The 24,724-nt window shown below is 42.3% G+C and overlaps 1 protein-coding gene across 1 annotated transcript in view; it reads left to right on the top strand.

The window, feature by feature from the left end:
* The first annotated feature begins 5,204 nt into the window (after nt 1-5,204).
* LOC126094683 (V-type proton ATPase 16 kDa proteolipid subunit c-like) overlaps nt 5,205-24,724 on the top strand; it is a 39,902-nt gene continuing 20,382 nt past the window's right edge. The window contains exon 1 of the mRNA XM_049909204.1: nt 5,205-5,365. Within this exon, the coding sequence (XP_049765161.1) occupies nt 5,278-5,365 (88 nt within the window). The 5' untranslated portion in view covers nt 5,205-5,277. The remainder of the gene's footprint in view (nt 5,366-24,724) is intronic.

Raw genomic sequence — 24,724 nt, 5'->3', positions numbered from 1 at the left:
GAGATCAAATGTTTTCGGTTCCCATTGGAGAGGCACGTCCTTTCGTCTACTAATCGCACGGTTTTGCGGTGCGCTCGCAAAACACGGACACTAAACTTATTACGGTGAACAGAGACGTCAATGAACGAACGGACAGATCGTAACTTTGCGAAAATAAAAATTCTCACTCGAAGGAAGACTTGAACCAAGGACCTTTCGCTCCTGAGCTGCTCACGCTAACCACGGGACCACGGCGCTACTGAGACCATAGTTTCCTTTCTGTTGCCTATCTTGCGCATGGACTACTCGGTTTGTATATTTTGCTTATTTTTTTCATAGTTCCACACAACTTCTTCTTGTTTTCTCGATTGATCTGTGTTCAGTTTCTCAAGGCCTATCCACTGTGCCAACTTATAACTAAATCTGAAGGGGTGCGATGGGGAGGTTCCCTTCTCAGTCAAGTAGCTCCTCAGTGGCCCTCACAAGGGCTGAGTGCACTCCGCTTGTCAACAGCGCTCGGCAAATGGAAGCCCAGCCCGACAGCGCTTTACTTCGGTGATCTGACGGGAACCGGTGTTACCGCTACGGCAAGCCGTTGGCCTGCGAATGTTCTTACAATATTTAAAGGTTTGTATGCTGAACATACTGCGAGACGTTACTTTCCATTTTTGTTCAATTTGGCACTGTGGAGAAAACCCGGGTACATCAAGTTCGGCAAAACCGTGATATCACGGTTGTGCTCCGCACTTAAAAATAAAAAAGATAACCACAAGAGGAAGTACCACTCGCTGAGACATTTCAAGATGACTTCCCTCGAGTCTCTATGTTCCGAGACAGCGTTTCTCTGTAAAGTCGCATGGTATGAAACGTCCCCTTTGAAAAATTATATACGTGACTGTGCTTAAACTGACACACAATATTTTTTAGCGCAACGCAATCTGACTTTCAAAAATCCCTACAAAAGAATGGCCCTGACTAACATTAACCTATACCTTTCACAAATCACTTACCTCACAAAAATCTTCGTTACTCGAAGTACAGCAATACAGCGAGCGCCACAATTGCCAGATAAATAAAAGATTCAAACTACAGAAGGCACTAACTACTGATAGGGATAGTTAGCAAATGAAAGATATTAATAGAGAACAAACAATGTATTTACCTTAATAGTCATAATATATATGGCATCCAGTCTTACAAATTTCAAATCTCCGCCATTTCTCTCCCCACATCCATCACTGCTGGCGGCTCACCTCCAACTGCGCAATGCTACGCGCTGTTAACATCCAGCTGCCCAACACTACAATGGCAGACAACAATGCTAACTAGCCACAGACTGCACACAGCACAGCCAGTGATTTTCCTGCAGAGCGCTACGTAACGTTGCCGATAAGAAAACATAAACAGCCTACTTACAGCTATAAATGGATGGAGGACCCTGAAAGGCAGGTTCAGCCGCCGAATCGGAAAGGTTTTCCCTGTCCTTCGCGATCGCAGGCACCTTTCCTTCGCGAAGTGTGGTGTTTGTAAGTGCATCTCTTAAGTGTAGGTGACTGTAAAGAGTGTGTGTGTGTGTGTGTGTGTGTGTGTGTGTGTGTGTAGAGTAGCGGCACGTTCGTGTTGGAGTTTGTTGGGAGAAGGAAGAGTACGAAACCCAGTGACGACACTTGATGCCACGACCTCTCCTCCTCCTGCCGACCAAATACTGGCAATGACAATTTCATCCACCGCCAAGATTCGAACTGGCTTGCCTCCGAGTCGAGTGCCACCACGCAGGCGTGTGCTAGCGACCTCGGCTGCGGGGGCAGGTCGTTTCTCTGTGTTCTGAAAAAACAGACAGTCTTGGTTGAAAAACAGGACTTCTGGTTTTATTTATCCTCCAGGGACGTGTTTCGCTTTGCACAAAGCTTCTTCAGACTTAGTGGCAAAATTTGTTAAGCGCACAGGATGCCGTGCATGCAGATGTCCCAGTAGGAAAGCGCCGTGATCAAAATATGGAAAAAAAGAACATTGTGCGGTATCGGATTTCCTGTTGTATAAGTATTAGCTTTCCTTATTTCGGTGATATTACTATTATTATTCACCAAATAATAAATCTCACTACGTTGTAGAATCGCTGACATTTGAGAAAAAATAGCCTCCAAACCGTTTATAAGAAACTCTAAGTTAGCGTAAATTTTAGTCACGACCTTTCATATTTTTACCATTGGCTGCCGCATCAGACTGCCATGGACTGGAAAAAGTTTTTCAACGTTCTACAACCGAAAAATTTCCGGAACCACAAAATTAATTGGTAGATGTTCCTGGGACTTCGCAAATGACATCGGACGGACTGGTTGTGGTTGTTGAAACATCTGGTACGTCTTCGTCATTCTCTGTGTCAGCAAAGCTTCTAATGCAGCCTCCAAAGGTTGACCTATTAGAAAGTTCAAAGAAAATCACCAATAGGGAAAAGAGGAGCGCAGTAATACCGACCTCCTCTCCATACAAAATCCGGAAGCTGAAGGAAAAGCAGGAAACAGAGAGAAGAAAATAAAAGGTCAAACCGAAAACTTACTGTCGGGAAGATCCAAAACGGTGAAAAAATAGAAAACGACCGTTGGAAAAACTAGACTGACTCAAAACAAAAATATTGGAAAACTTCTCCCATTTCGTCAGGTGAAGAAGACCCAACGAAACATGCATACTTAATCGTAGGTTGTGTTCACACTCATTATCGAAGGAGGCATGAATCCAGCGTCTACCTTGTCGTCGCTAGGCTCAAGGACAATGTTCCAACGCTGAATAAGACGACAAATACTTCATCTGCGAATTCTGTTCTTAATAATATGTGTTTTTATTTTTCTATTAGGACCAATTATTGAGAAATTTTATCAATATTAGTGTCTAATTTGGAAAATTTAAGATTCCTTGTTAAAGCCATTTTCGTCAGTCAGAATGATTTCATCCCCTGGTAGCAATTTTAAGTCTCTTTATATGTTTTCATAAAAGCCATAGAATAAAACTTTTTTGACGTTTTCGAGTTTTTTCATTCATTTAAATGGGTACCCTATTTTACCCCATTGGTGAAGCAAAATTTGATATTTTGCACCTATCGAGGTTATTATTTTTCATGCTGAGTTGTTTTATTCTAAGCTGAGACCTAACTACAATACTGGCCATTAAAATTGCTACACCAAGAAGAAATACAGATGACCAACGGGTATTCATTGAACAAATATATTATACTACAACTGACATGTGATTAGATTTTCACGCAATATGGGTGCATAGATCCTGAGAAATCAGTACCCACAACAACCACCTCTGGCCGTATAACGTCCTTGATACGCCTGGGCATTGAGTCAAACAGATCATGGATGGTGTGTGCAGGTACAGCTGCCCATGCAGCTTCAACACGATACCACAGTTCATCAAGAGTAGTGACTGGCGTATTGTGACGAGCCAGTTGCTCGGCCACCATTGACCAGACGTTTTCAATTATTGAGAGATCTGGAAAATGTGCTGGCCAGGGCAGCAGTCGAACATTTTCTGTATCCAGAAAGGCCCGTACAGGACCTGTACATGCAGTCGTGCATTATCCTGTTGAAATGTAGGGTTTCGCAGTATAGAGCCACGGGTCGTAAGACATCTGAAATGCAACGTCCACTGTTCAAAGTGTCGTCAATGCGAACAAGAGGTGACCGAGACGTGTAACCAATGGCACCCCATACCATCACGCCGGGTGATACGCCAGTATGGCGATGACGAATACACGCTTCCAATGTCCGTTCACCGCGATGTCGCCAAACACGGATGCGACCATCATGATGCAGTAAACAGAACCTGGATTCATCCGAAAAAAAGACGTTTTGCCATTCGTGCACCCAGGTTCGTCGTCGACTACACCTTCGCAGGCGCTCCTGTCTGTGATGCAGCGTCAAGGGTAACTGCAGCTATAGTCTCCGAGGTGATAGTCCATGCTGCTGCAAACGTCATCGAACTGTTCGTGCAGATGGTTGTTGTCTTCCCAACGTCCCCATCTGTTGACTCAGGGATTGAGACGTGGCTGCACGATCCGTTACAGCCATGCGAATAAGATGCCTGTCATCTCGACTGCTAGTGATACGAGGCCGTTGGCATTCAGCTCGACGTTCCGTATTACCCTCCTGAACCCACTGATTCCATATTCCGCTAAGAGTCATTGGATCTCGACCAACGCGAGCAGCAATGTCGCGATACGATAAACTGCAATCTTATGTCGCGATAGGCTACAATCCGATCTTTATCAAAGTCGGAAACGTGATGGTACGCATTTCTCAATCTTACACGAGGCATCATAACAACGTTTCACCAGGCAACGCCGGTCAAGTGCTGTTTGTGTATGAGAAATCGGTTGGAAACTTTCCTCATGTCAGCACGTTGTAGGTGTCGCCACCGGCGCCAACCTCTGAAAAGCTAATCATTTGCATATCACAACATCTTCTTCCTGTCGGTTAAATTTGGCGTCTGTAGCACGTCATCTTCGTGGTGTAGCAATTTTAATGGCCAATAGTGTAGTATCATTTTGTTGAATATGTAAGAGATGTGACAAATCGTAATTTGCAGACTTATTGATCAGTGAAAATAATTTATATGGATTAAACCTTAAGGTCCCTAGTTCTGCCTTACTTTCCCGTACTGCGAAGAACATTTCTTCTATTGCAAGCTCTTTGTTTTCCATATTTTGGGTGGAGGTAGTATGCACCAAAACAAGAAAAAGTTTCCAGAAAACATGAGCTCTGAAGTGCATACCTTAAGAGCCATGAGCACTTGTTCATCATCGTTACTGTGTGGCCCGTTTCTCGCGGCATAAATGTAACGATAATTGCAAAATATGTTTCTCGCTGTACTTCGCAAGGACGTATATTTCGAAGAAGAAACGGGTGTGTTAAAGTAGTGTAGTGACCACTAACAGATCTGTTACACTTGTCTGGATGGTATCAGCGCCACAGCGGTCGATTTACGGGACAGCAGAGACATTACAAGAGGACAGGTGATATCGCACGACCGATAATGTTTTTATCTCAGAACCCGACGCGCAGGACTCTGCGAAATCTCTCCCCCCATTCGCTCGCAGCTTAATTCGAGTGCTGCAGCGACCAATAAGCATCGAGTATGAAATCAGATACACTCGAAATTTTCTGTGCGTCACGTGAATACGCCCTGTGTCGATATCGTCTACAGATTTCCAGTGATCACTCTTGTACAGTCAGCCGCCATAGCTGGTGGGTTTCCTCTGCTTCACGTCTTTTTTTCTGAAGACCTAACACAGCGAAGATGTCGTCGTCGGAGCTGCCAGAGGAGAACCCCATCTACGGACCCTTCTTTGGTGTCATGGGGGCATCGTCAGCTATCATATTTTCCGGTGAGTCACCTGTTTGTCTCCGTTAAGTAACAGTTGGTGGCAGTATCTTTAGGCAACCAAGTTTGTGCTCGTAAGAAATACAAGAGGAGGTTGTGTAAAATGGAAGCGGACGTGCCTATTATGGTGATATTACTAGTGCCTTGTACTCTTCAGGCAACAGTTAATAAAATATATTAACAATTATGTCGCACAGGAATGAAAAAAATGATGCAAGTTCCACGCTTTATGAGGCATCGCAAGACATATTCACAGAATCATAGTTGTGTCAAGCTGAGGTCAGTTAAGTTTAGAATTGTGAAACACACCTTATCCATGGCTGCTTTGGAGACCGAAGAACTCCTCTCTAGGAATGAACACGAATTACACAAATACCTATCGCATAAAACTCAGCTTGCCTTCTTCGTGCGTGAGATCAAGAAGGTTGTAGTTAGGAGGGCCAAGGTTGATGTATCTGTTATCTTCGGCAAATCTGTCTACAAATGAGCTTCCATAATGACGACTCTACTTGCTTTACTCACACATCCATTCCTCGCTACCACTACCAGGAGATAAAAGTTATGAAAAAATGTCCTACTGTACTCTGCAAAGCACTGATATGCGACTACAACTGAATAAAACACTATTCACTGAGACAGTTCCTACTAGATTTAGCAGTTAGTGTAGCTAGTCTGTATGCTAAAAGACTTAAGAGTTAGAAATTTGAGTGGAAGTAACAAGTCATGGCATTGTAGCGGAAACTCAATATTTTCAAGATTATTCGAAGGCTACTTTAAAAGCTCGTGATGTAAGGCAAATATGTCGTGAATGTGTGCTAAATAGTAGAGCATCTGGAAACTACGAATATTGAAACGGCACGCTCTCAAGTTTTGGAGATGTGTGTAGTTGGAAATTATCTGTTAAGATTTTCATGAATAATGTGAAAAATGAATAACGAACTGTGTCTAAATATAGTTTAACAACGTTCGATCGTAACGGATATTAAAGAGGATTAAGTTCATTATCAAAGGATTCTTGGTCATAGTTTGCGACAGTTAAGAAATATTCTTCAGAATTTAAGGATGATCGTTGACCTTTAAAGATTTTGAGCACTCGTGCCGTCCAAAAACCTCTTCAGTCGACGAGAGTATGGCTGAGGTTGCCTGTATTATCTCAGTGACCCCAAGCCGAGAGGTAAGCGAGTTCACTAAAATCGACACCGTCTCTATAAGCCGTGTTCAACACATCTTACGTCAAGTTTTGAAATACTGCAAAATTGGGCGCCTCGTCTGTTAACCACTGACCAAATAAACATTATTCAATGAATAAGCATTATTCAAGCGTGTGTAGAGTTGTTTTAAAGACCATTACAGTGAATTTCTCCTACTTCCATAATTTTAAATGAAGTACAAATTCGTCATTAAGCGCACAGAATATGGAGTAGTCCAATGAGTGGATAATGAAAAGCGAAAGTACAATAAATCAATCAAAATATTAATTCCATTTGTAGGGAAAATCGTGACTACTGTTTTGTAAGATGGTCATGATACGGTGCTCATAGAATAACTACGCATAGATAACTCCGTCTTTGATGATTACTATGCTTCAATGCCAGAAAAACTACTCAGGATAAATGTCCACATCTTGTAAAAAATAAATTTTTCGTCACGATAGAGCACCAAAGCTCTTCTGGCAGACAGTTGCTACAAAATTCCGTGACTTTCTGCTGCTCGTCCCAAAATCTTCATTACTGGTTTTGCCCCTCAAAGACAAATTTTTGATTCCAGACCTGGGGAAACGACTGAGTGCTTGAAGATTCACATCAAAAGGTGATCTTGTGGCTGGGACACAGTTCGATCGTTCTTACTGCAACCCAACGGAATAGTCGCCTACGTTAACTTGCCAATCTCGGGATTCGGGGAGCGCGCCGGCCCCGGATGAAATCAGTCTTCTAGTTACACTTGAGAGCTGGTGTGCCGGTTAGCCTGGATGTCGCTTTTAGGCGGTTACCCACAGCCGACTACGTGAATGGGCTGATGCTCACATGCCGTCTAAGTTACACGATTTACAGTCATTTCGAACACTTTGTTACATCTATACTTTGTTGACGCTAGCGCAAGCTAATGGGGTACACAACTTGTGTCCCGAGGTGAGAAGGGGACAACCGCGAGGGCATGTGACCAGACTATACCACTAACAAGACAAATCCTAATTAAAAGGCCTACTACGTGTAGGTGCTGGATGAAGCCAAAAGAGTATATTTCACTTAGAGTATTGAACATTTAGGAATTTCGTTGGATTGAGACCATTCTTCTTCAAATCACGTGTTGTCTGTGTCAGACTGGTAACATACTGAGCATCCCTTGAAACATGGGGAACTTGTAGCATGTTATGACCTAGAATAGGAGCTACATCGATTCCTGTCCAAGTCGCGTTGCCTACCTGTGTCAACTTACACGTAATCATCTTATGTTGATCCAGTTTCCGGATTCGTAATAGTTTTAGAACGCTGTGTGACTGTTGCCGACACTTTGTAATTTTAACTAAACGGGTAAGGTAGTTTAGGGAGTAATGTCCGGAAGAGGATGAAACTTCTAACGGCCTTGCTGCAGTGGTAACACCAATTCCCGTCAGATCACCGAAGTTAAGCGCTGTCGGGCTTGGCTAGCACCTGGACGGGTGACCGTCTGGGTTGTCGAGCGCTGTTGGCAAGTGGGGTGCACTCAGTCCTTGTGAGGTCAATTGAGGGCTATTTAATTGAGAAGTAGCGGCTCCGGTCACGGAAACTGACAACGCCCGGAAGAGCTAACATAGCCATCTACACCCACAACCAGTGACGCAATCGTCTGATGACATGGCGGTCGGTCGTACCTTTGGATCTTTGGATATTACGAGGCCTGTTCGCACGGAGTATAAGTATGAGAGAACGAAATTATTAAAGACATACCACAAGCTCGGCTTAAGGAATGAAACTTAATCGAAATGCCGTCCTTCCAAATCCATATCTTCTGAACTATCGGAAATATGTCCCAATGACACTTGTAATATCGTAGGAAGATATTCGCTATAACTCCATCACCCTAGCCCACGCAAAGCGCTACTTTCGATTTACGGATATAATCTGTTATACATGTCGTATCTGTTATACTTGTCATAAGTGTCCTAGTTTATTAATGTTATTGTCAGGATATAAGCATCATTTCTCCCCGGAAGTTTGTTATTGTAATAAAATCATCTGTAATTCTGCTGCGTATGATGTGGAGTGTCTTGCCAGAATTGTTTGCATTGAATAGTTATAGAAATGACAAATGAGGATCTTGGCGCATTTAAGTTACGAAGCTCAATTTTCTTCCTTTATGTCAGATGCAATCTCGTCCAAATGATACAACTAATTCACGTCAGCCATCTACTTCTGTGATAGTTTCCTAGACTCCACTTATGTTTCTGACAGACTCTGTTTCCGTCAGAACTCGGTTACAATGAAATAACAGGATTGGTCAGGAATGTTTATTTTTTACTTATGACAATGTACATTACCAAAATAATTCTTGGTACATGCAGAACCTAAGATACATTCGTTAGCACACTGCGAGTCGCTATAAACTGTTGTCATACCAAAAACAAATGCTGAAGACATGTATCCCTGAATAATACGCGTATAATTTCGATCAGTTTCGCTCAGCTTGCTTGTTGTTTCTTGTTTCTGACGTTCTCCCTGTTTCAGTGGAGCTGTTTTCACCGTTGCTTTGACAGTTAAGTCTTTACCTGGGTGGTAATTTCTCGATCCTCAACAATATTAATGTAAATTCGAAAGACTCCAGTTCTGTTTTTTGTTAAGAAAATAACTCTTTTCACGAAAACTCTATACCCAAGATTTTTCTAAGGTTACTGGGATTTTATCACTTCGTGAGCCGCAGGGCTTCTGTTTTGTTTCAGAGAATTTACAAATTATCTCGTCTAATGGAATGTGACAACTATTTATTTCTCAAATTGGGCAACATGTTACATGAAGCCTCAAAAGAACAAATCAGGAAAGGAATGGGTAGAATATCTTCGATTTTTAAGGACATCCTTATTGTGTTACGATGTACCCTCACCAAAAATTCTCATACTATGGAAACAAGATACGTTCTTTTTCTAGATATATTGGTTCAGGAGAATCATTGGAACATGAAATTCTTGTCTGAGTCTGAACCCGTGCTCTCTTGTTTAATGGTTCACTCATGTACAATTCATACAGTTCATTATTTTTAAGGCAGCTAGGGCGCAATGAAATTCGCCATTTTCGCTACGATATTGAACATTATAGCCCCGTCTTACATTATTTCTCGGCTTTTCATTCTTGTTATTTCCCTTGGGTCTTGTGGACGTTGCAAACTACTTGTCTCTGTAGTTCCATTCCAACTTCTGAATATCTTATGGCTCCTTAGGTTGTGTACCGTTTTTTCGTAAGCTACAAATGCCACAAATAATTTTTCTGTTTTTACCTATCCAGTTAATGATTGAAATAAACACTGATTTTAGATGTCTTTCTTGTAACAAATAATTATTGGTCAGAATCTCATCTTCCTTTTGTGTATTGTATTAATCAGCTATCTGGAAACATAAGAAGTCCGGCTAATTGTGAAACAAGAGTCACGTTTATCTGATTCTACCCCGGTGTTACCTCCCGTAACTTTGTTGATAAGTCTCTTGTTTTGTAAGTAGGAAGAAGACGCATGACGTTCTTGTTCCTGTGAGCCGCAACGATTACATTCTACAGGCGTCGCATCAACACATGGTTTCTTTCTTGAACTCAAAGTCCAATTACGATGTCGGGTCCCTTATTCCTCCACATGATTCATTTCCCTTTATCTAGTACACCGAAGAGATATGTCACCATTTGTTATCTTAATCTCCTTGTAAATATCATCTGTTTTCCTCAAACCGTTCGCTTTTCAGTTTCTTCATACTCCTTTCTCAACTCTACTGACTTGACTTACCAACCTAAAAGTAACGCAACGAACAAACTCTTATGAGCGACTTCAAGATTGATCAAGTTCAGGCCTCTTATGTCACATCCGAGAAAGATTGACTGCTTAGCCCCTCCACGTGGCTGAAGGGTCAGCGTGCTGCCAGAAGGAGAAACCAGGTTCCATCCTCAGTAAAGCCAAGGACTTACTTTTGGTCGTGAGTAGTGAAGAGGAGTCCAAACAATCTCATGAGTACAATTAAGAAGATGCAATGATTCAGGTTACGAAATTTGGCATTAACGGCTAGGAGAGAAAGACAGCACGTATCTTCAAAGAATAGCTCAAACTTAACAATTCAAGAACAAGTATAAATGAAATATGTGAACTGCATACAGTATGCTCAAAAAAATTAGGGGAACATGAGTTTGGGCTTGTGCCATGCTCCACTGAGCAGTAACTGAGGACTGGGTATGTTATCAACTTATACCTTTATCCTTCACAAATTAGTTACAGAACAAAACATCACTACATCCTAAATCGTTTGCATAAAGAAAACGGAAACGTATGATAGGTGTCGAAAACGAAGTTGAAACAATCATTCATCCCGTATTCTGGGTGCTTGTCATTGGACTTCAACAACGTTTGTACCTTCTGTGCTTGGTATCTACGTGGCATGCTCCGTATAAGTCTACTGAGGTCACCCTGTGGCATCCGTTCCTGTTCTTCAATGACAGCCCATGAGAGTTCTTGGAGAGTCTGTTGTGGAACAGGACGACCGCGTCTATCAAGCATGTACCACATAAGCACGATGGGGTTTAGGTCGGGGCTCACCGCCGGCCATTACATTACTTCAAAGTTCAGGCTTTGCAAGACATCCCTGATGACGCCCACCACAAAAATCCTGGCTTCAGGAGGAATTTAGGGCCACCAACGTGTGCAGTAGTCACCGCATGGCCCAATAGGATCTGTTCATATACTACCTTGCGCTAAGGCGATCACGGATAATGACAAGATGCGTGTGGCTGTCAACAACATCACAGAACTTCGTAAATCTGTCGATTTCCTGGACAATATTTGGCAGGTGCCTTTCATCACGAGTTTCCGCACACGGACACAGCCATCACCTTGCGCCAGAGGATATCTGGACTCTTCTGTAAATAACACATTTCTCCAATTACGAAGTTCTCATGGGAACAGCGTAACTGAAGGCGAACTGCTAGATGTTGTCATGTCAATCGGGGTACTCGAACTGTTCATTACAGTATGATAGAACACAGCGGCTCCCTTGGTCCTTTTGAGGTCGCCTTGAAGTGCTCTGGCGGTAGCCGTAAGACACCGCAAAACAGAGGTCGTTAGTATCGGTCTTTGCGTGAGGTTGTAATGCGTCGACGACCTTGTCCAACTCGCCCTATATACTGACTTGTCTCCCTATAATACGTCCACAACCTATGGATGACACATCGAGAATCATTCCCATCTGCAGCAACACGCCCGAAAGTCCATCCTTCTTCGGATCAAACACCGCCCTTGCAACTTCCACAGCATTAAGATGTCGCATTGCACGTTCTTGGTTGAATAGAACATCCAGAAGTGACAACTGTCATCTTGTGCACCTCACTAGAAACACTGGGACGCCGGTATTTACTTCCTTTTGAGGGGTCACCTGACACTGTAATACGTAACACAGCCAGGAGATGGCGAATGATTTTAATTGTTGCCTACTCTGAAATCGAAAATCTCAAGCCTAGGAATAAGACCATAGGTACCTTCTATGTCAAAATAGATTTAACATGATACACGTTGATACATGTGTTCCCCTAATTCTATTGAATAATATATATAGTTGGCAGTGGCGCTGTTTCCTTGAAAGTAAAGGAGTTAAGCTCACATAAAATTTACATATTGTAAATTCAGTTGCATAAAGGACGAATTGCAAACTGAAAGCAATAAAAGATAGCAACATGTAATGAACCGGACTTAATATCTATCAGTACAAAGAATTTGAATTAGATGGGAGGAACAACTTAGATCCATTTTTTAAATCTGAAGTCTGGATGTTTAGCGGCCATAAAACAAGAATTTTGAAGCATACATAAACTGTGAGCTATATTTAAATATACGTGGTATAAAGGACATACACAGTGACGGCAGTTTAAAGCTCACACCCGTGTTGGATACGGGTGTCGAACCTGGCACCTCAGCTGTGAGAGCTAGTACGTATATCCCAGGATTGTGGAGTTGTACAATATCGATTAAGGTATCCATAGGTAAACTAAGATGAGCGTGATTTGTTTGAACTGTCGTAGAAAAGTAATTTCAGGATCACTGTGCAGGTGTTGCGGTAGGTAACCTCATTGGGAGGAAAAGGGAAGGGGTGTGATGTGGAAACAAGGCAGAATATTTTGGGAACAGGAGGGAGACGTTTGCTCCCTTAAGGAGGAGCTGGAAGCAGCGTGGGGAAAGGAGGGTAAAGAGAAGTGGGAAGTGGCAGAAAGATATAATGGCCCAGGAAGTGGACAGACGGTGTCTGACGCTTTCATCATTCACAGAAAAACCTGATTCCTCTGTTGGGTGAAGAAGGGTGTCCCAAAAACGTTGCGACAAGCTTCGAGGGGTTTAGAGTGTGTCTTGAGGAACAAATCGAAAATAGGAACCCGGATCCGGAAATGTCCTCCAGTGACGCTACGGAGCGACGAAGCTATAGGCTGCGGCGCCTTAAATTAGGCCACCCCTTCGGCAGTAAACGTGACTTGGTACGCTGAAGGACCATAGGCGGAGCGTCTCGCAACGTTGTTAGCTATTCAGTGATCGTGACTGATTGCCACGATCGCCATAGGAGAAGATGGAGCTAGCTGCTGCGTAGAAAAGCCTTGTCTGCTGTGAACGTGATCCTCTGCTGTCTGGTGGATGACTGTTTCAGACACGGGTTTTCATCCACAGTTTATTTTTCTCCTGAAAGACTCAAAAATCTGCAATAGTTTTCCGTATATAGGAGAAAAATAAACTATAGAATGAAACCTGTCTCCAAACAGTCATCCACCAAGAAAACAGAGCATTGCATTCATAGGAGAAAAGGCCTACCTACATAGCAACTAGATCCATTTTCTACACTGGCGATTGTGGAAATCAGTCACGATCATTCACTAACAGACAACATTGCGAGATGTTCCGCCTACAGTCCGTCAGTGTACAAAGTCACGTTTACTGTCCTAGTGGCATGCGCCGGCGCCTGTAACTTCGATGCTCTGTAGCGTCGTTGGACTATGTTCCGATCCCCGATTTGTTTTTTCAGACACCCACCACGGACCCTCGAAGTTTTTTGCAAAGTTTCTGTGACAGCCTGTATAACGTTAGCAAGAATGGACCCAATATCTATCCCTGCAGTACATCCGTAGTGACTATCCCAATTCTGAAGTTACTATTGGTGCTTTGGAACAATAGATTCTCTCTGCTGTACTTCACTAAACCCCTTTTAAAGCTTATACATTTCTCTATTCTAGTTCTCTATAAATTACCAACACATTTAAGGGATCTATTATCCCAAACTCTGACCAGTTAAATATCGGAATTGTTTCATCTTCTGACAACGGACTCCTGGAAAGTTCCTGTCCAGAGATTCAAATAGAGGACTGATTTACTTCCCAAATAATAGACTCAAGAGCTTGCCATAATCATTAAACTATATGATAGCGCAGCATATCCTCGGAAAATATAACATCTTTAATTTCCTCATGATATCAACCGAGCCGCACTCCCAACATGGAAATACCAATGTCACTTACGTTGCAAGGTCTGATTAGTCAGTACAGACTACTGCTGCTATTGAAAAGGTCTCTGCTCCTCTTTAGGAACCGTACGTAATTCTGTCTCTCCACAAATACTCCTCCAATAGCAACTACTGTTTGACTATCTGTCTCGTTTAGGAACGCAGGCCTAATTGTCAAAGGAAGATCCGTATTTCTTAGGGGCGGGGAGACGCAGGAGGTAGGTTATTTAAGGTAACTGTTATATCTCGCTTATTTACATGGTAGCGTTCTCTCGGGATGAGCAAGGAGTACTACCACGAGTGGTTCCCGTGAACAAACATCTAGACTCAGTGTAACCGGCGACCAGGAAGTCGGAACGTGCGGTGAGGTACAAACGCAAACTAAGAGAGTGCGACAACGCGAAGTATTCACACCCGAAATGCAAGCTAGCGTAGACCAAGTGAACAGGAATCCAGGTTAGAACTAATATGAGACTGAACTTGGAGGTCGCATTAGGAAATCTGTGGTTCCGAAGTCACTGCCCAATGTACACGATACCACCACCGCTTACGGTAGATTCTCGGATCGCAGATCACTTTGACTCTCGACCGCGAACAACGGCCTCGTCAGGGGTTTGGCGAACATACCAAAGTACTATGAAAATAATAATGTTACTCAGTAGCTCCTATTAAGAAAATAACATGTCGTCGTCAAATTCTATGAGCAACTGGGCAGAACAGTATTAAACAATACAAAAGCAAGTTTTCGTCACCTCTCTCGTATATGGTTAATTAAGAAAACTATTGAATATTTATTTCAATGTTTTCTTCTTGCCAGTTTAATTTTCAGTAACTTAAAAAACAATTTTACAGCATTCGTTCCATTTTTAGTGCGGCGAGTAGTATAAGCACAGAAGCGCTGACACGTTTGTAGCTCTGGGTTTGCTGTGTTCTACACTCTTGTGAGCAGCCAAGTTCTCATGATTGGATAAACGTACCATACGTGAAGTCTGACTTGTTGAAGGTGTTGTGAATACATTGTTTAATAAGTTCGTCAGAGTACTTTACAGTTCTAGTGCTTACACAAGCAAAAATTCGTAATTGTGTTTTGAATCACATACAACACCAAAAGTCGAACTATGTAGACGGCCCCATTGTAGTTCACGGCTTACGAGAAACCTAGCATGTAATTAGTAGGAGTATGAGACCCGATACATGATTGGCTCTTCCTAAAATTTTATGGCGCATTTTCGACGGTATCCTTCACCAGCAGATGTAGTGTTCCGTCGCTAATCGGCTGGACCTCGACGGTACGTTAAACAGTAACCATAGCTTCTTCTTTCTGACGCTTCTTTGTTTACATGCAAAATGGAAAGTCGTCTGTGAATATTTAGGACACCACGTTGAACTGTATATCCTCGCATAATCAATTATGTGAAGCAGTTCTCAAATCAGAGGAAGAAAACGGCTTACCTTGTTCAGCAGGCCCGCTGTGCTGTGCAAATAGACCTTCCGCGAGATGACTGCTTTGCTTTGACCAGATGCAAGGACACGCATTGCACCCAGTGAACTCGGATTGTTGTCATGGCGTAGGCATCAAGACGTTCATGAACATAATTCCACCTATAGAAGCACTTATTATAAGTACTCATCTGACAATGTTTAAATTGATTTCTAATTAGCACAGAAAACTGAAATTATAGCTTAATGATTACTTGCAACTTAATGAAGCGATGTAGGAGGAAGGAAGGATATTTCCCACACAGTCTTGTTATTTATGTGGCACAACGGTTAAGTTGAGGAGATCTGTTTCTTCTCAGTCGAAATCATATCCAACACACTCTGCAAATATTTGCCTTGTAGCTAACATACCAGTTTACTGATATTTCATGCATACACGAGTATACACGTCAACTTTGACTCTGAATGTGATATGTTGCAAACCTGCAGCGGCTTAAAAACGGAAATACACAAACATCACCGAGAGAGATAGCGCAGTGGTTAGCACACTGCGGGAGAACGACGGTTCAATCCCGCGTCCGGCCATCCTGATTTAGGTTTTCCGTGATTTTCCTAAATCGCTCCAGGCAACTGCCGGGATTGTTCCTTTGAAAGGGCACGGCCGACTTCCTTCCCCGTCCTTCTCTAATCCGATGAGACCGATGACCTCGCAGTTTGGCCTCTTCCCCCAAACAACCCAACCCCCCCTCACAAACATCTTGCATCGTGGACACCGTTAACAGTCCATAAATTAATGCATATTCCTAAATAAGGATTTATACAACTCATCCTAGACTATGGATAAAGCATTTTGATGACTGATTAATGTAACGTTTCTTAATACGATCCGTCTGCGGATGGTCCTATGGTGTTTACTCATTATTAGAGGTGGAAACGCGCTATACATTCAGCTTTGCCATTAAATCCCGCACCTATTTATGCACAAGGTCCCACTGCAATCTTTAATGACTCACTACCTTTATCGGCATTAATCGGCATCTGCTACTGGATAAAGGCTTGTTCTATATGTTTCATTAAATTATGGTGTTCGACTGTACGCAACTATAGTGATAAAGGATGTTTTCTAATCTCATCCGCTCATCTTCCATTGGGTGGTCTCTCAGTTTTCTCTTACCTCTTCGAATGCAGCAAGAAACTTGTTTGGACTACCCGTATACCATTCGTCTTGCTACCGGTCTAGCCCACCACCATTTCATTCTCACTATGTTAATGATCACATCTTCTGTTCTAGCTTGTTTCCAGGTCTATTTGACAGTTTTACACTCACAATAATTCCCATTTCTGAATGAACTTAGCAGTAAAAGTTAATATCTCCCTGTTATAATTCAAAACTACTCGTACAGCGGCAGTAAGCCTTCCTTTATAGGAGCATTGGAAGCCTTCTTTTGAAAACCACGTTTACTTAACCGAAAACGCTACGTACTGTTTTTACTTTTCTGTCTATTTCTTTTACTATCCATCCTAACATTGTCTTCAACTGCCATAAATCCAGTTCATCGACAGGTTCTGAACTCATTTTTAACATGCCCATTTTTTCGATATGTTCTACATCTACATCTATGTACCATATGATGTGTGTCAGAGGGTACCATGTACCATTAATAGTCATTTCCTTTCCTATTCCACTCGCAAACAGAGTTAGGGGAAAATGACTATCTATATGCATCGGTACTAACCCTAATTTCTCTTATATTGTCTTCGCTATAAGAAAGTCGTCTTCCTTCCATGCACTCCCATTCGAGTTTACCAAACATCTCCGTAACACTCTCGTGTTGATCGAACCCAGCGGTAACAAATCTGTTAGTATGCTGTTGAACTGCTTTGACGTCTTCCTTTAATCAGACTTGGTGGGAATCCCGAACACTCGAGTAGTGTTCAAGAATGGGTCACACTAGTATTATATACGCGGCCTCCTTTGTAGAAGAGCTGCAGTTTTCCAAAACTCTTCCCACAAGACTGAGTTTACCATTCACCTTCCCCATTACCGGCCTTACTTGCTCATTCGATTTCATATCGATTTAATTGACGTGGCTATGTCAAACAGCAAACCACTAATACTGTACTCGAACAGTAAAGGATTGTTTCTTATACTCACTTACATTTTTTCACTTTAAAACAAACCGTCATACATCACACCAAATAGAAATTTTATCTACGTGATTAGAGTGTCACAGTGACGACAAAGGTTCGCAGCATCAAGATCGAAGGCGAAATCTTTGGGAATTACAAACCGTGCAGGACATTGAACTAGCTATCCACTCTTAAAGAATACATATCACATTGGTGTAACCGGGAGATGAGAATTTATGGAAAGTGATGGCATGCAACAGAATGCAAAACAGTCTTGTCGTGGAGCGTATCGTGAAACTGGCTATCCTTTAAGGCGAAGCTGCAGATTGTGCGATAATATGTTTTACAGGCACAGAAACAACACACATCCAGAGGTTGGATTTGTCCAGTGATTCCAGGTGGTACGAATTGCAATGTCGGACACTTTTTAGGAGGGATTTTTTGCTGTAAAGGAATATGATTTTTATACGCAGATCAGGAATCAAGCAAATGCAAGCTATTTTGATCAGTTATTGGCCAAAAGCAGTGCTCATACCATAGTTGTAGTTCTCTTACGCGCACTTTCCCACTATTGCTCCTGTGCCGTAAACATTCCCTACTGCTCTTGCAAGATCACGCACGCGAGAAAGAATCGTACAGGGCAGAGCACCATCAACTTCTGGCAGGGCAATAAATAAGTTTCCAGCCAATTTACCATCCAGATTAAAAGTCGGCATAATTATACACGAATGCTTTAAGGCGTTGATCTTTATAGAACTCTCTTGGTACTTCTAATTTTCAGGGTTCCTCTCATATACGTTTCCTCTTCAAATTCCGATTGGTCGGAGTTGAAAAAAATTCCTTACTGAACGACAGGATAAGTATTCTGGCTGATTCTGCCGAATTTTTGCCTTGTCACGTTGACGCTTTTTTGAAATTTCGTTACATTACATCTTCCAATTCTCTAGCATCCGCTGCTTCTCCTGAAATCACTGTATGTACGCCGGGCGCAATTTGATGTGCATAGCGTAGTAGGTCACTACCATGTACATTCTATATACTGTATCGAGTATCCTAGAAACGCGCAGCCACCAGTTTTTGTAAAAAGTATGCCTTGCTCTCTCTTAAATATCCTTAGGTTTTCTTATGCACTAAACAGTCATATTGTTGCGGACTTATTCGAAATCTGTACATAATTTTTTTCTTTTTTTTACTATGATGCGGATTATCTTACATGTACGTAATTATTTTTAGTACTCGCTCCTTGGGCAACGAATGTCCTTTACTGCGTTTCACTGGAGAGGCAATTTGTGAGTCCCTGCCCGACAAGGATGATCAGCTACATGGCTCGACCCTTGTTTCAGTATCAAAAAATGGTTCAAATGGCTCTGAGCACTATGGGACTTAACATCTGTGGTCATCAGTCCCCTAGAACTTAGAACTACTTAAACCTAACTAACCTAAGGACATCACACACATCCATGCCCGAGGCAGGATTCGAACCTGCGACCGTAACAGTCGCGCGGTTCCGGACTGAGCGCCTAGAACCGCTAGACCACCGCGGCCGGCGTTTCAGTATCAGTTTCAATTGCTAAGCACTGTACTCCTCATTTACATTGTCCGCACAGTCGAGCGTATACGACACCACACATTCCACCGACTCATCTTGCAGAAGTGCTAATATTTCATCTGCCACTTTTTCACAATCCGTAAAATTCCTTCCGTTCCTTTCTCACAGAATGCCCACTTCGGCAACTGTTGTAGATATAAGGCATGTTTATTTTGTTTATCGCTACCATCGATCTGCTTTGTGTCAACACCACTAGCACTGTAACACTGTTTTACGTTACTCGTGCCGGCCCCAGTGACCGAGGGGTTCTAGGCGCTTCAATCTGGAACTGCGCGACCGCTGCTGTCGCAGGTTCGAATCCTGCCTCGGGCATTGATGTGTGTGTGATGTCCGTAGTTTAGTTAGGTTTAAGTAGTTCTAAGTTCTAGGGGACTGTTGACCTCAGATGTTAAGTCCCATAGTGCTCAGAGCCATTTGAACCATTTTTTACGTTACTCTTCAACTAAGCAGTTCAAGTACGGCTCGTAGCCTCATGCTGTGCTCACCTCCTGTTGCCATTAGCAGCCAATCTTGTGGCTGCGCAGTAGACAACATTTGGAGCGGCGAATGCCGTAAACGTCATTGTGCTTCTGCGGCGTCGCAGTCAAGAGGTTCCGTGTCATTTACAGAAGTGAAAACTTCCTATAGGACTAGTGAAATAGTGGAAGTGATACGGAACTTTCCTGGCTATTGCTGTTTCGGGTTCGAATCTTGTTGTGATGAAGTCTTATGAAATCTGTGGCACTGATGTACAGGGTTGCTCGGAAGTACCTCTGGAAACACAGAACGCGAATGCGTGAAAACTATGACATGTCAGTGGACAGAGAATTAGGCAGTGCTCAGTATGGTCACTATTTGTGACGTGGCAAATGCTAATATGGGAATTAGTTCATTGCTGCCGACGAAGAAGCAACGAGAGCAGGCCGCTATGGAAATCTGTTCGTTCGGTTGCCTATCTGCATGCGTTAACTAGTTCACTGAGGCAGTTTGGAGCAGGTGAATTGTCTACGTGTTCTGAAACTTGCGCCACCTAATGTAACTAAGTCACAGCACGTGTTACGGCTCGAAACTGGGACAGATACTAAATCCAGTGAAGTGCGTCATTTTTCTTTGTGTCTTTTCGAGCAATCGTTCTCTGAAACCCTGAAGCTACTTACGAAAAATCCTCTGTATATTATTCAGAATACTAACATACGCTGAATCATTGCTTTGTTGCCTTGGATCGTCAATAAATAAATTTTTAAATCCACGTCAAAAGCATTCGCAGTATCTATCGATCTACCGATCCTCCGTTTATCATACACAGTGCTCCTATGCGTTATACCTACTTCTAAAGCTATATTATGATTTTCCGTAACTAGAATTTAATAGGGGAGAATCGGTTAAAACAGGGTACTTAATAAACAAAGTGGCATATGTAGTGAACTATGTGTACCAATCTGTTGAGTTTTTAATGACTAATTGTCCAAACTGTCTACTTACAATTTGGCATGAAAAACATACATTAAAAAAATGCTTCATCACAGAAAAGAATTTTTTACACTTGATTCAACTACCCCGTTTTATCAGACTAGTTGGATAAAACAGGGTACTACATTATAATGAAAATTTTAAAAAAACTCCATTTATAAACCCTGACAATCACTTCATGTACAAAAATCACATTTATATTGTTCATCATCATCATCATCATTAATGCCGGCCACTGCTCATGAGCCCATTCACTACACTTATAAAACTACCCGGCCTTCTTCAGACTTAGAACTGGAGAAAAGTTCATTACAATAAATGCAAGCTGTATTATTATCTTCTCCTTCCTCTTCTGACGATGTGCTATACTCCCGTACTTTTCCAACTTTCTTTGCTTTTTTCTGTCCAACATTTCTGACTTCAGTAGGCCTAGAACTGTTAGAATTTGGCCCTATTTGAAGTTTCCTTTTGGGAGTCTCCCCCTTTTTCGTAGAAGACTAATTCTTCCTTATAAGGTGAACTTGTAAGGACAGCTGTCTATCCTCTTCTTCTATCAGATTTTTGTTCCTTTCTTTCAGCTATCGGCACTGCTTTCATGTCTTTCGGAGAGACGTGGAAAGCTGAAGGCTTAGGCCTATCCGACTGGGAAGACCCTGGTGTGGTTGGAAAAGATGTTTCTCTGTTTAATGACTCTGAAGTAGGTTCCGAAGGCGGGACATCACCTTTCTCCAACGGTAGGTCAGTGTCTGTTGTTTCAGCAAGCTGATGCATCCAATCAGGGAAGATATCTGCAGCCAGTTGGAAGATTCCAGCTTTACGGAATGCATTTACAGCAGTCTCAATAGAAGCAGCTTTCATGAATGCTGTCCCATACAGCCCTGCAACTTGATTGATGGTTATCACTCGTCCAGGATGACACTGAAGCCACTTTCGAACCTCCTCAGAGTAATAATTACTCATTGGGCCATGCATGCAACATCCAGGGGCTGCATTCAGTGGGTGCAGTCTGGGGGAAAGCATAAGAGATGAACATGGTTTTCTCTAGCGATATCAATACGTTCAGTACTCTTTGTGTGTGTTGAGTGACCATCTAAGAGCAGAAGAACGGCTTTCTCTGCAGTTGGTTTAGAAAATTCAACAAATCGTTGGAACCACTTCATGAAAATTTCCTTCTGCATCTATCCGCTAGGTTGATACTCCGCAGTAGATACTGACGGAGCATTATCCAGCAGCTCAGGCATGGCTCTTTGTCTAGGCAACAGAAACATTGTGGGCATATAAATTCCAGAAGCGCTCACACAGGCTACGCAGTCACTAAGATGCCTCTCTACGCAGAAACCAAACCGCCAACTTAACGTTTTCTCCTCAAGGCAACTACCTTCGATTGCTTATTAGGGGCTGTTGTTATTCCCGTCTCATCCACATTATAGACTCTATCGGTTGCAAAGTTTTACCTATTTTAAGTTCTGACAGCAAACCAAAGAACTGCTTCACCACTGCACGTTTAAAGATTATTGCTCTTGCAAGAGATGTTGGCCCGGCAGAACGCAGGCTTATTTCCGGATTCCTCTTCAAAAACGAATAGAACCAGCATTTACCTGCCATCATCTTAGTCTTGTTGAAGTTATGCGGCAAGAAGACTCCGCACCTCATCGATGGTGAACCCAGCCGGCCGCTGTGGCCGTGCGGTTCTAGGCGCTTCAGTTTGGAACCGAGTGATCGCTACAGTCGCAGGTTCGAATCCTGCCTCGGGCATGAATGTGTGTGATGTCCTTAGGTTAGTTAGGTTTAAGTAGTTCTAAGTTCTAGTGGACTGATGACAACAGACGTTAAGTGCCATAGTGCTCAGAGTCATTTGAACCATTTTTGATGGTCAACCCAAACAATCTGCTTTCCATTAACAGGATATATTCAGCCAGTTCATTTTCCTACTCCTGATTAAATACAGGTTTGTAGCAGCATAGACCAAAAACAACAACAACAACAACAACAATAATAAAAATAATAATAGTAACTGCAACAGTTTAATTAATTTCTTCTAAAATAGTAAATAGGCCTATTTTACACGTCCTTGCAGAATACTCTGAGGAATCCCGAAGGACTCTGATGCTTTCAAATAGCCCATTGTTTGGGCCAAAACTGCCACTACAGCTTCTTTCATACTCTCTTGACTCCATGACTGTCTATCAGTTTTCCTTTTATAAGACACCATAATTACGGAATAATTTAAGTTAGACACTGTGAATAATAATAATAAAATAATAATAATAATAATAATAATAATAATAATAATAATAATAAATTTTATGCCGGCCGTTGTGGCCGAGAGGTTTTAGGTGCTTCAGTCTGGAACCGCGCAACCGATACGGTCGCAGGTTCGAATCCTGCCTCGGGCATGGATGTGTGTGATGGGTTGGGTTCTTTGGGGAAGGAGACCAGACATCGAGGTCATCGGTCTCATCAGATTAGGGAACGACAGGGAAGGAAGTCGGTCGTGCCCTTTCAAAGGAACCATCCCGGCATTTGCCTGGAGCGATTTAGGGAAATCACGGAAAACCTAAATCAGGATGGCCGGACGCGGGATTGAACCGTCGTCCTCCCGAATGCGAGTTCAGTGTCTAACCACTGCGCGATGTGTGTGATGTCCTTAGGTTAGTTAGGTTTAAGTAGTTCTAAGTTCTAGGGGACTGATGACCTCAGAAGTTAAGTCCCATAGTGCTCAGAACCATTCGAACCATTTGAATAAATTTTATAATTGAACAAACTAAATAAACAATTTGAAAATCGCAAACGGCGATTTTTAAATCAGTTTGATAAAACGGGGTACTACCTTGTTTTATCAAACTTAGTGGCACCCTGTTTTATCCGACAACGCCATGTTAAGAACAAGTTTTGAGTACTTCAGCTTGAAGGGCAGTAGTGTCAAGGTTTCTCTTGATGGGACTGCCGGTAAGAGTGTATGCAACGCCGTCACTACAATGGAAGCGTTTCCTGAAGGAGCCTACATTAATCACTAACAGGGCGATTTGCTAACTACGTACCCTTTACTATTGACATTCAGTGACGCTGTGATGTAATTTTACTAAAGTCGCCGCTTTTTTCGTTATCAGAGATTTTTGGACGATTCGATCTATTCATAACTCATTTGTTTCAGAAGGGAGATCCTTTGTTCAGAACCCATATTTTCGCATAGTTAAAGTTGGCTCTTATGTAAAGTACTTTTAATTTACTACATAAAACTGCTTGAAAGTTGTAGATAGTACCTGCAGTAGTCCTGATGTTGCTTCATTAAAAATGATTTAAATGGCTATGGGACTTAACTTCTGAGGTCATCAGTCCCCTAGAACTTAGAACTACTTAAACCTAACTAACCTAAGGACATCACACACATCCACGCCCGAGGCAGGATTCGAACCTGCGACCGTAGCGGTCGCGCGGTTCCAGACTGTAGCTCCTAGAAGCGCTCGGCCACCCTGGTCGGCTATTGCTTCATAAGGCGCTTCGGAACAGATAAATGAATTAATTGACAGCACGAGACAGTTGTAACTACATCAAGGCTGTTATAGTGCTGTGCACGGATTTATTATTACTATCATTATTATTAGAGTGGTTAGACATAAAGTATTAAGCAATTTCTGTCAGTTCAGAAGTAAGGAGTGCAACAAAGAAGTGATTTACGAACAGCAAATATCGTACACGTATCTGAACGTGTTTGATTTTGATTGGGGTTGCATTGTGTAGGTCAAGCAAGTGCAACATTGGAGAGGAGTAATGCAGAGGTAGCATGTTTCGTAACAAGTGTGTACCCTCACTATGGATAGTTAGATTTCTTTTCTGAGAAGACACTGTGGGTAGCATTTGCCATCCACCACGAATTCCTTCGTCATTCATTATGAAACACACACACATACAAACTACATGTCATTCATCTTCCATCATTTTAAATATAAAAGTGTTCCAAGGAAAGTCTTTCATTCTACAGTTTAGTTAGGTGCTAAAGTTTGTGATAATATAGGGGAGCCCAATTGGCGGTGTGT

Source organism: Schistocerca cancellata, chromosome 8 (assembly GCF_023864275.1).
Source record: "Schistocerca cancellata isolate TAMUIC-IGC-003103 chromosome 8, iqSchCanc2.1, whole genome shotgun sequence".
Lineage (NCBI taxonomy): Eukaryota > Metazoa > Arthropoda > Insecta > Orthoptera > Acrididae > Schistocerca > Schistocerca cancellata.
The sequence above is the reverse complement of the archived record's forward strand: the minus strand, read 5'-3'. Positions and strand labels throughout refer to the sequence as shown.